We start from the raw sequence: 12,504 nt of genomic DNA on the forward strand, positions 1-12,504 counted from the left end.
CTACACAGCGCCCCCATCTGGTGGTGTAATGCTATCAGTGACTACACAGCGCCCCCATCTGGTGGTGTAATGCTATCAGTGACTACACAGCGCCCCCATCTGGTGGTGTAATGATATCAGTGACTACACAGCGCCCCCATCTGGTGGTGTAATGCTATCAGTGACTACACAGCGCCCCCATCTGGTGGTGTAATGCTATCAGTGACTGCACAGCGCCCCCATCTGGTGGTGTAATCCTATCAGTGACTACACAGCGCCCCCATCTGGTGGTGTAATGCTATCAGTGACTACACAGCGCCCCCATCTGGTGGTGTAATGCTATCAGTGACTACACAGCGCCCCCATCTGGTGGTGTAATGCTATCAGTGACTACACAGCGCCCCCATCTGGTGGTGTAATGCTATAAACACAGGACTGCACAGCGCCCCCATCTGGTGGTGTAATCCTATCAGTGACTACACAGCGCCCCCATCTGGTGGTGTAATGCTATCAGTGACTACACAGCGCCCCCATCTGGTGGTGTAATGCTATAAACACAGGACTGCACAGCGCCCCCATCTGGTGGTGTAATGCTATCAGTGACTACACAGCGCCCCCATCTGGTGGTGTAATGCTATCAGTGACTACACAGCGCCCCCATTTGGTGGTGTAATGCTATCAGTGACTACACGGCGCCCCCATCTGGTGGTGTAATGCTATCAGTGACTACACGGCGCCCCCATCTGGTGGTGTAATCCTATCAGTGACTACACAGCGCCCCCATCTGGTGGTGTAATGCTATCAGTGACTACACAGCACCCCCATCTGGTGGTGTAATGCTATCAGTGACTGCACAGCGCCCCCATCTGGTGGTGTAATGCGATCAGTGACTGCACAGCGCCCCCATCTGGTGGTGTAATGCTATCAGTGACTACACAGCGCCCCCATCTGGTGGTGTAATGCTATCAGTGACTACACAGCGCCCCCATCTGGTGGTGTAATGCTATCAGTGACTACACAGCGCCCCCATCTGGTGGTGTAATGTTATCAGTGACTACACAGCGCCCCCATCTGGTGGTGTAATGTTATCAGTGACTACACAGCGCCCCCATCTGGTAGTGTAATGCTATCAGTGACTACACAGCGCCCCCATCTGGTGGTGTAATGCTATCAGTGACTACACAGCGCCCCCATCTGGTGGTGTAATGCTATCAGTAACTACACGGCGCCCCCATCTGGTGGTGTAATGCTATCAGTGACTACACAGCGCCCCCATCTGGTGGTGTAATGCTATCAGTGACTACACAGCGCCCCCATCTGGTGGTGTAATCCTATCAGTGACTACACAGCGCCCCCATCTGGTGGTGTAATGCTATCAGTGACTACACAGCGCCCCCATCTGGTGGTGTAATGCTATCAGTGACTACACAGCGCCCCCATCTGGTGGTGTAATGCTATCAGTGACTGCACAGCGCCTCCATCTGGTGGTGTAATCCTATCAGTGACTACACAGCGCCCCCATCTGGTGGTGTAATGCTATCAGTGACTACACGGCGCCCCCATCTGGTGGTGTAATGCTATCAGTGACTACACAGCGCCCCCATCTGGTGGTGTAATCCTATCAGTGACTACACAGCGCCCCCATCTGGTGGTGTAATGCTATCAGTGACTGCACAGCGCCCCCATCTGGTGGTGTAATGCTATCAGTGACTACACGGCGCCCCCATCTGGTGGTGTAATGCTATCAGTGACTACACAGCGCCCCCATCTGGTGGTGTAATCCTATCAGTGACTACACAGCGCCCCCATCTGGTGGTGTAATGTTATCAGTGACTACACAGCGCCCCCATCTGGTGGTGTAATGCTATCAGTGACTACACAGCGCCCCCATCTGGTGGTGTAATGTTATCAGTGACTACACAGCGCCCCCATCTGGTGGTGTAATGTTATCAGTGACTACACAGCGCCCCCATCTGGTGGTGTAATGCTATCAGTGACTACACAGCGCCCCCATCTGGTGGTGTAATGCTATCAGTGACTACACAGCGCCCCCATCTGGTGGTGTAATGCTATCAGTGACTACACAGCGCCCCCATCTGGTGGTGTAATCCTATCAGTGACTACACAGCGCCCCCATCTGGTGGTGTAATGCTATCAGTGACTACACGGCGCCCCCATCTGGTGGTGTAATGCTATCAGTGACTACACAGCGCCCCCATCTGGTGGTGTAATGCTATCAGTGACTACACAGCGCCCCATCTGGTGGTGTAATGCTATCAGTGACTACACAGCGCCCCCATCTGGTGGTGTAATGCTATCAGTGACTACACAGCGCCCCCATCTGGTGGTGTAATGATATCAGTGACTACACAGCGCCCCCATCTGGTGGTGTAATGCTATCAGTGACTACACAGCGCCCCCATCTGGTGGTGTAATGCTATAAACACAGGACTGCACAGCGCCCCCATCTGGTGGTGTAATGCTATCAGTGACTACACAGCGCCCCCATCTGGTGGTGTAATGCTATCAGTGACTACACAGCGCCCCCATCTGGTGGTGTAATGCTATCAGTGACTACACAGCGCCCCCATCTGGTGGTGTAATGCTATCAGTGACTACACAGCGCCCCCATCTGGTGGTGTAATGCTATCAGTGACTACACAGCGCCCCCATCTGGTGGTGTAATGCTATCAGTGACTACACAGCGCCCCCATCTGGTGGTGTAATGCTATCAGTGACTACACAGCGCCCCCATCTGGTGGTGTAATGCTATCAGTGACTACACAGCGCCCCCATCTGGTGGTGTAATGATATCAGTGACTACACAGCGCCCCCATCTGGTGGTGTAATGCTATCAGTGACTACACAGCGCCCCCATCTGGTGGTGTAATGCTATCAGTGACTGCACAGCGCCCCCATCTGGTGGTGTAATCCTATCAGTGACTACACAGCGCCCCCATCTGGTGGTGTAATGCTATCAGTGACTACACAGCGCCCCCATCTGGTGGTGTAATGCTATAAACACAGGACTGCACAGCGCCCCCATCTGGTGGTGTAATCCTATCAGTGACTACACAGCGCCCCCATCTGGTGGTGTAATGCTATCAGTGACTACACAGCGCCCCCATCTGGTGGTGTAATGCTATAAACACAGGACTGCACAGCGCCCCCATCTGGTGGTGTAATGCTATCAGTGACTACACAGCGCCCCCATCTGGTGGTGTAATCCTATCAGTGACTACACAGCGCCCCCATCTGGTGGTGTAATGCTATCAGTGACTACACAGCGCCCCCATCTGGTGGTGTAATGCTATAAACACAGGACTGCACAGCGCCCCCATCTGGTGGTGTAATGCTATCAGTGACTACACGGCGCCCCCATCTGGTGGTGTAATGCTATCAGTGACTACACAGCGCCCCCATCTGGTGGTGTAATCCTATCAGTGACTACACAGCGCCCCCATCTGGTGGTGTAATGCTATCAGTGACTACACAGCGCCCCCATCTGGTGGTGTAATGCTATCAGTGACTACACAGCGCCCCCATTTGGTGGTGTAATGCTATTAGTGACTACACGGCGCCCCCATCTGGTGGTGTAATGCTATCAGTGACTACACGGCGCCCCCATCTGGTGGTGTAATCCTATCAGTGACTACACAGCGCCCCCATCTGGTGGTGTAATGCTATCAGTGACTACACAGCACCCCCATCTGGTGGTGTAATGCTATCAGTGACTGCACAGCGCCCCCATCTGGTGGTGTAATGCGATCAGTGACTGCACAGCGCCCCCATCTGGTGGTGTAATGCTATCAGTGACTACACAGCGCCCCCATCTGGTGGTGTAATGCTATCAGTGACTACACAGCGCCCCCATCTGGTGGTGTAATGCTATCAGTGACTACACAGCGCCCCCATCTGGTGGTGTAATGTTATCAGTGACTACACAGCGCCCCCATCTGGTGGTGTAATGTTATCAGTGACTACACAGCGCCCCCATCTGGTAGTGTAATGCTATCAGTGACTACACAGCGCCCCCATCTGGTGGTGTAATGCTATCAGTGACTACACAGCGCCCCCATCTGGTGGTGTAATGCTATCAGTGACTACACAGCGCCCCCATCTGGTGGTGTAATGCTATCAGTGACTACACAGCGCCCCCATCTGGTGGTGTAATGCTATCAGTAACTACACGGCGCCCCCATCTGGTGGTGTAATGCTATCAGTGACTGCACAGCGCCCCCATCTGGTGGTGTAATGCTATCAGTGACTGCACAGCGCCCCCATCTGGTGGTGTAATGCTATCAGTAACTACACGGCGCCCCCATCTGGTGGTGTAATGCTATCAGTGACTACACGGCGCCCCCATCTGGTGGTGTAATCCTATCAGTGACTACACAGCGCCCCCATCTGGTGGTGTAATGCTATCAGTGACTACACAGCGCCCCCATCTGGTGGTGTAATGCTATCAGTGACTACACAGCGCCCCCATCTGGTGGTGTAATGCTATCAGTGACTGCACAGCGCCTCCATCTGGTGGTGTAATCCTATCAGTGACTACACAGCGCCCCCATCTGGTGGTGTAATGCTATCAGTGACTACACGGCGCCCCCATCTGGTGGTGTAATGCTATCAGTGACTACACAGCGCCCCCATCTGGTGGTGTAATCCTATCAGTGACTACACAGCGCCCCCATCTGGTGGTGTAATGCTATCAGTGACTGCACAGCGCCCCCATCTGGTGGTGTAATGCTATCAGTGACTACACGGCGCCCCCATCTGGTGGTGTAATGTTATCAGTGACTACACAGCGCCCCCATCTGGTGGTGTAATGCTATCAGTGACTACACAGCGCCCCCATCTGGTGGTGTAATCCTATCAGTGACTACACAGCGCCCCCATCTGGTGGTGTAATGTTATCAGTGACTACACAGCGCCCCCATCTGGTGGTGTAATCCTATCAGTGACTACACAGCGCCCCCATCTGGTGGTGTAATGTTATCAGTGACTACACAGCGCCCCCATCTGGTGGTGTAACGTTATCACTGACTAAACAGCGCCCCCATCTGGTGGTGTAATGCTATCAGTGACTACACAGCGCCCCCATCTGGTGGTGTAATGCTATCAGTGACTACACAGCGCCCCCATCTGGTGGTGTAATGCTATCAGTGACTACACAGCGCCCCCATCTGGTGGTGTAATGCTATCAGTGACTACACAGCGCCCCCATCTGGTGGTGTAATCCTATCAGTGACTACACAGCGCCCCCATCTGGTGGTGTAATGCTATCAGTGACTACACGGCGCCCCCATCTGGTGGTGTAATGCTATCAGTGACTACACAGCGCCCCCATCTGGTGGTGTAATGCTATCAGTAACTACACAGCGCCCCCATCTGGTGGTGTAATGCTATCAGTGACTACACAGCGCCCCCATCTGGTGGTGTAATGCTATCAGTGACTACACAGCGCCCCCATCTGGTGGTGTAATGCTATCAGTGACTACACAGCGCCCCCATCTGGTGGTGTAATGTTATCAGTGACTACACAGCGCCCCCATCTGGTGGTGTAATGCTATCAGTGACTACACAGCGCCCCCATCTGGTGGTGTAATGCTATCAGTGACTACACAGCGCCCCCATCTGGTGGTGTAATGATATCAGTGACTACACAGCGCCCCCATCTGGTGGTGTAATGCTATCAGTGACTACACAGCGCCCCCATCTGGTGGTGTAATCCTATCAGTGACTACACAGCGCCCCCATCTGGTGGTGTAATGCTATCAGTGACTACACAGCGCCCCCATCTGGTGGTGTAATGCTATCAGTGACTACACAGCGCCCCCATCTGGTGGTGTAATGCTATCAGTGACTACACAGCGCCCCCATCTGGTGGTGTAATGCTATCAGTGACTACACAGCGCCCCCATCTGGTTGTGTAATCCTATCAGTGACTACACAGCGCCCCCATCTGGTGGTGTAATGCTATCAGTGACTACACAGCGCCCCCATCTGGTGGTGTAATGATATCAGTGACTACACAGCGCCCCCATCTGGTGGTGTAATGCTATCAGTGACTACACAGCGCCCCCATCTGGTGGTGTAATCCTATCAGTGACTACACAGCGCCCCCATCTGGTGGTGTAATGCTATAAACACAGGACTGCACAGCGCCCCCATCTGGTGGTGTAATGCTATCAGTGACTACACAGCGCCCCCATCTGGTGGTGTAATGCTATCAGTGACTACACAGCGCCCCCATCTGGTGGTGTAATGCTATCAGTGACTACACAGCGCCCCCATCTGGTGGTGTAATGATATCAGTGACTACACAGCGCCCCCATCTGGTGGTGTAATGCTATCAGTGACTACACAGCGCCCCCATCTGGTGGTGTAATGCTATCAGTGACTGCACAGCGCCCCCATCTGGTGGTGTAATCCTATCAGTGACTACACAGCGCCCCCATCTGGTGGTGTAATGCTATTAGTGACTACACAGCGCCCCCATCTGGTGGTGTAATGCTATCAGTGACTACACAGCGCCCCCATCTGGTGGTGTAATGCTATAAACACAGGACTGCACAGCGCCCCCATCTGGTGGTGTAATGCTATCAGTGACTACACAGCGCCCCCATCTGGTGGTGTAATGCTATAAACACAGGACTGCACAGCGCCCCCATCTGGTGGTGTAATCCTATCAGTGACTACACAGCGCCCCCATCTGGTGGTGTAATGCTATCAGTGACTACACAGCGCCCCCATCTGGTGGTGTAATGCTATAAACACAGGACTGCACAGCGCCCCCATCTGGTGGTGTAATCCTATCAGTGACTACACAGCGCCCCCATCTGGTGGTGTAATGCTATCAGTGACTACACAGCGCCCCCATCTGGTGGTGTAATGCTATCAGTGACTACACAGCGCCCCCATTTGGTGGTGTAATGCTATCAGTGACTACACAGCGCCCCATCTGGTGGTGTAATGCTATCAGTGACTACACGGCGCCCCCATCTGGTGGTGTAATCCTATCAGTGACTACACAGCGCCCCCATCTGGTGGTGTAATCCTATCAGTGACTACACAGCGCCCCCATCTGGTGGTGTAATCCTATCAGTGACTACACAGCGCCCCCATCTGGTGGTGTAATGCTATCAGTGACTACACAGCGCCCCCATCTGGTGGTGTAATGCTATCAGTGACTACACAGCACCCCCATCTGGTGGTGTAATGCTATCAGTGACTACACAGCGCCCCCATCTGGTGGTGTAATCCTATCAGTGACTACACAGCGCCCCCATCTGGTGGTGTAATCCTATCAGTGACTACACAGCGCCCCCATCTGGTGGTGTAATGCTATCAGTGACTACACAGCGCCCCCATCTGGTGGTGTAATGCTATCAGTGACTACACAGCGCCCCCATCTGGTGGTGTAATGCTATCAGTGACTACACAGCGCCCCCATCTGGTGGTGTAATGCTATCAGTGACTACACAGCGCCCCCATCTGGTGGTGTAATGCTATCAGTGACTACACAGCACCCCCATCTGGTGGTGTAATGCTATCAGTGACTACACAGCGCCCCCATCTGGTGGTGTAATCCTATCAGTGACTACACAGCGCCCCCATCTGGTGGTGTAATGCTATCAGTGACTGCACAGCGCCCCCATCTGGTGGTGTAATGCTATCAGTGACTACACAGCGCCCCCATCTGGTGGTGTAATGCTATCAGTGACTACACAGCGCCCCCATCTGGTGGTGTAATGATATCAGTGACTACACAGCGCCCCCATCTGGTGGTGTAATGCTATCAGTGACTACACAGCGCCCCCATCTGGTGGTGTAATCCTATCAGTGACTACACAGCGCCCCCATCTGGTGGTGTAATGCTATCAGTGACTACACGGCGCCCCCATCTGGTGGTGTAATGCTATCAGTGACTGCACAGCGCCCCCATCTGGTGGTGTAATGCTATCAGTGACTACACAGCGCCCCCATCTGGTGGTGTAATGCTATCAGTGACTACACAGCGCCCCCATCTGGTGGTGTAATGCTATCAGTGACTACACAGCGCCCCCATCTGGTGGTGTAATGCTATCAGTGACTACACAGCGCCCCCATCTGGTGGTGTAATGCTATCAGTGACTGCACAGCGCCCCCATCTGGTGGTGTAATGCTATCAGTGACTACACAGCGCCCCCATCTGGTGGTGTAATGCTATCAGTGACTACACAGCGCCCCCATCTGGTGGTGTAATGCTATCAGTGACTACACAGCGCCCCCATCTGGTGGTGTAATGATATCAGTGACTACACAGCGCCCCCATCTGGTGGTGTAATGCTATCAGTGACTACACAGCGCCCCCATCTGGTGGTGTAATGCTATAAACACAGGACTGCACAGCGCCCCCATCTGGTGGTGTAATGCTATCAGTGACTACACAGCGCCCCCATCTGGTGGTGTAATGCTATCAGTGACTACACAGCGCCCCCATCTGGTGGTGTAATGCTATCAGTGACTACACAGCACCCCCATCTGGTGGTGTAATGCTATAAACACAGGACTGCACAGCGCCCCCATCTGGTGGTGTAATGCTATCAGTGACTACACAGCGCCCCCATCTGGTGGTGTAATGCTATCAGTGACTACACAGCGCCCCCATCTGGTGGTGTAATGCTATAAACACAGGACTGCACAGCGCCCCCATCTGGTGGTGTAATGCTATTAGTGACTACACAGCGCCCCCATCTGGTGGTGTAATGTTATCAGTGACTACACAGCGCCCCCATCTGGTGGTGTAATGCTATCAGTGACTACACAGCGCCCCCATCTGGTGGTGTAATGCTATCAGTGACTACACAGCGCCCCCATCTGGTGGTGTAATGCTATCTGTGACTGCACAGCGCCCCCATCTGGTGGTGTAATGCTATCAGTGACTACACAGCGCCCCCATCTGGTGGTGTAATGCTATCAGTGACTACACAGCGCCCCCATCTGGTGGTGTAATGCTATCAGTGACTACACAGCGCCCCCATCTGGTGGTGTAATGTTATCAGTGACTGCACAGCGCCCCCATCTGGTGGTGTAATGCTATCAGTGACTACACAGCGCCCCCATCTGGTGGTGTAATGCTATCAGTGACTACACAGCGCCCCCATCTGGTGGTGTAATGCTATCAGTGACTACACAGCGCCCCCATCTGGTGGTGTAATCCTATCAGTGACTACACAGCGCCCCCATCTGGTGGTGTAATCCTATCAGTGACTACACAGCGCCCCCATCTGGTGGTGTAATGCTATCAGTGACTACACAGCGCCCCCATCTGGTGGTGTAATGCTATCAGTGACTACACAGCGCCCCCATCTGGTGGTGTAATGCTATCAGTGACTACACAGCGCCCCCATCTGGTGGTGTAATGCTATCAGTGACTACACAGCGCCCCCATCTGGTGGTGTAATGATATCAGTGACTACACAGCGCCCCCATCTGGTGGTGTAATGCTATCAGTGACTACACAGCGCCCCCATCTGGTGGTGTAATGCTATCAGTGACTACACAGCGCCCCCATCTGGTGGTGTAATCCTATCAGTGACTACACAGCGCCCCCATCTGGTGGTGTAATGCTATAAACACAGGACTGCACAGCGCCCCCATCTGGTGGTGTAATGCTATCAGTGACTACACAGCGCCCCCATCTGGTGGTGTAATGCTATAAACACAGGACTGCACAGCGCCCCCATCTGGTGGTGTAATCCTATCAGTGACTACACAGCGCCCCCATCTGGTGGTGTAATGCTATCAGTGACTACACAGCGCCCCCATCTGGTGGTGTAATGCTATCAGTGACTACACAGCGCCCCCATCTGGTGGTGTAATGCTATAAACACAGGACTGCACAGCGCCCCCATCTGGTGGTGTAATGCTATCAGTGACTACACAGCGCCCCCATCTGGTGGTGTAATGCTATCAGTGACTACACAGCGCCCCCATTTGGTGGTGTAATGCTATCAGTGACTACACAGCGCCCCCATCTGGTGGTGTAATGCTATCAGTGACTACACAGCGCCCCCATCTGGTGGTGTAATCCTATCAGTGACTACACAGCGCCCCCATCTGGTGGTGTAATCCTATCAGTGACTACACAGCGCCCCCATCTGGTGGTGTAATGTTATCAGTGACTACACAGCGCCCCCATCTGGTGGTGTAATGTTATAAACACAGGACTACACAGCGCCCCCATCTGGTGGTGTAATGCTATCAGTGACTACACAGCGCCCCCATCTGGTGGTGTAATGCTATCAGTGACTACACAGCACCCCCATCTGGTGGTGTAATGCTATCAGTGACTGCACAGCGCCCCCATCTGGTGGTGTAATGCTATCAGTGACTACACAGCGCCCCCATCTGGTGGTGTAATGCTATCAGTGACTACACAGCGCCCCCATCTGGTGGTGTAATGCTATCAGTAACTACACGGCGCCCCCATCTGGTGGTGTAATGCTATCAGTAACTACACGGCGCCCCCATCTGGTGGTGTAATGCTATCAGTGACTACACAGCGCCCCCATCTGGTGGTGTAATGATATCAGTGACTACACAGCGCCCCCATCTGGTGGTGTAATGTTATCAGTGACTACACGGCGCCCCCATCTGGTGGTGTAATGCTATCAGTGACTACACAGCGCCCCCATCTGGTGGTGTAATGCTATAAACACAGGACTGCACAGCGCCCCCATCTGGTGGTGTAATGCTATCAGTGACTACACAGCGCCCCCATCTGGTGGTGTAATGCTATCAGTGACTACACAGCGCCCCCATCTGGTGGTGTAATGTTATCAGTGACTACACAGCGCCCCCATCTGGTGGTGTAATGCTATAAACACAGGACTGCACTTCTGTTGGGAATAAGATGATGTAGTGACCTCTAGTGGATGTTTTGCAGTTTGCAGTCAGGTTTTTATTCAGCCCCAAATACATCTTTAGGCTTCACGTACATAACTGTATTACAAATCCAAAATATCTATAGACCCATAGTGTTATATATAGACCCATAGTGTCATATATAGGCCCATAGTGTGATATATAGGCCCATAGTGTGATATATAGGCCCATAGTGTGATATATAGGCCCATAGTGTTATATATAGACCCATAGTGTTATACATAGACCCATAGTGTTATACATAGACCCATAGTGTTATACATAGGGCCATAGTGTTATACATAGGGCCATAGTGTGATACATAGGCCCATAGTGTGATACATAGGCTCATAGTGTGATATATATAGGCCCATAGTGTCATATATAGGCCCATAGTGTGATATATAGGCCCATAGTGTGATATATAGGCCCATAGTGTTATATATAGGCCCATAGTGTTATACATAGGGCCATAGTGTTATACATAGGGCCATAGTGTTATACATAGGGCCATAGTGTTATACATAGGGCCATAGTGTGATACATAGGCCCATAGTGTGATACATAGGCTCATAGTGTGATATATATAGGCCCATAGTGTTATATATAGGCTCATAGTGTGATATATATAGGCCCATAGTGTCATATATAGGCCCATAGTGTCATATATAGGCCCATAGTGTCATATATAGGCCCATAGTGTCATATATAGGCCCATAGTGTGATATATAGGCCCATAGTGTGATATATAGGCCCATAGTGTGATATATAGGCCCATAGTGTGATATATAGGCCCATAGTGTGATATATAGGCCCATAGTGTCCTGCTATATACTGTACACTTTTCCTTCTTTTGCAGATAATCCATCTCAGAGGTGCCGGTGCTCATGGAGTTACTATAATGAAATCCACTGCACTCAGTAGATGAGAATCAGGGCTGTAACTTCCGGGGGCGCATGACATGTGCTGTCTCCAACCTCAGCAGTGTAATGATTGGGGGGCCTAGTATAAAGCTGGGGGGGAGGGGGGGGGCACCAAGCAAACCCCAGACCCACAGAGTCCGAGGCTGAGCCCATGTAACACGATGCAGCCCGCGTATTACACTCCAGAACCTGGAACCATAACTACATGTGATAAATGTATCTACTATAATGTGTCTATAGTAAATGTAGGGGCCCAGGTGCTTGTGCTCCCCTGCCCTGCGCCCGCCCCATTCCCCAACGGAAAACGGACAGAACTGACTGTGTAGTGTACAGAACACGTGATCTTACCTACTCCCCTCCTGTAACAGCGCGATGGCTATTCTGATACGGTTTCTTAAGAAGATCAACATGAGGATGATAATAACTTCAACAATGCAAAGAATAATCACTGAGGAAGAGCAAAGAGAAAGTACAAAAATCATATTGAAAAGCAATAAAATACTTCTATTTCTAATCTACTGACCCGGAGTTACATCCTGTATTATACTCCAGAGCTGCACTCACTATTCTGCTGCTGGTGCAGTCACTGTGTACATACATGACATTACTTATCCTGTACTGATCCTGAGTTACATCCTGTATTATACCCCAGAGCTGCACTCACTATTCTGCTGCTGGTGCAGTCACTGTG

General features: G+C 52.0%; 1 protein-coding gene across 4 annotated transcripts in view; it reads right to left on the reverse strand.

Annotated features, from left to right (window-relative positions):
• Positions 1–12,504, reverse strand: part of SLC44A5 (solute carrier family 44 member 5) — a 159,457-nt gene that overhangs the window by 22,775 nt on the left and 124,178 nt on the right. For all 4 annotated transcript variants that reach the window (XM_072128549.1, XM_072128548.1, XM_072128547.1 and 1 more), the window contains one exon: positions 12,162–12,261. In XM_072128549.1, the coding sequence (XP_071984650.1) occupies positions 12,162–12,261 (100 nt within the window). The remainder of the gene's footprint in view (positions 1–12,161; positions 12,262–12,504) is intronic.

This window comes from Engystomops pustulosus, chromosome 10 (genome assembly GCF_040894005.1).
Source record: "Engystomops pustulosus chromosome 10, aEngPut4.maternal, whole genome shotgun sequence".
Classification (NCBI taxonomy): domain Eukaryota; kingdom Metazoa; phylum Chordata; class Amphibia; order Anura; family Leptodactylidae; genus Engystomops; species Engystomops pustulosus.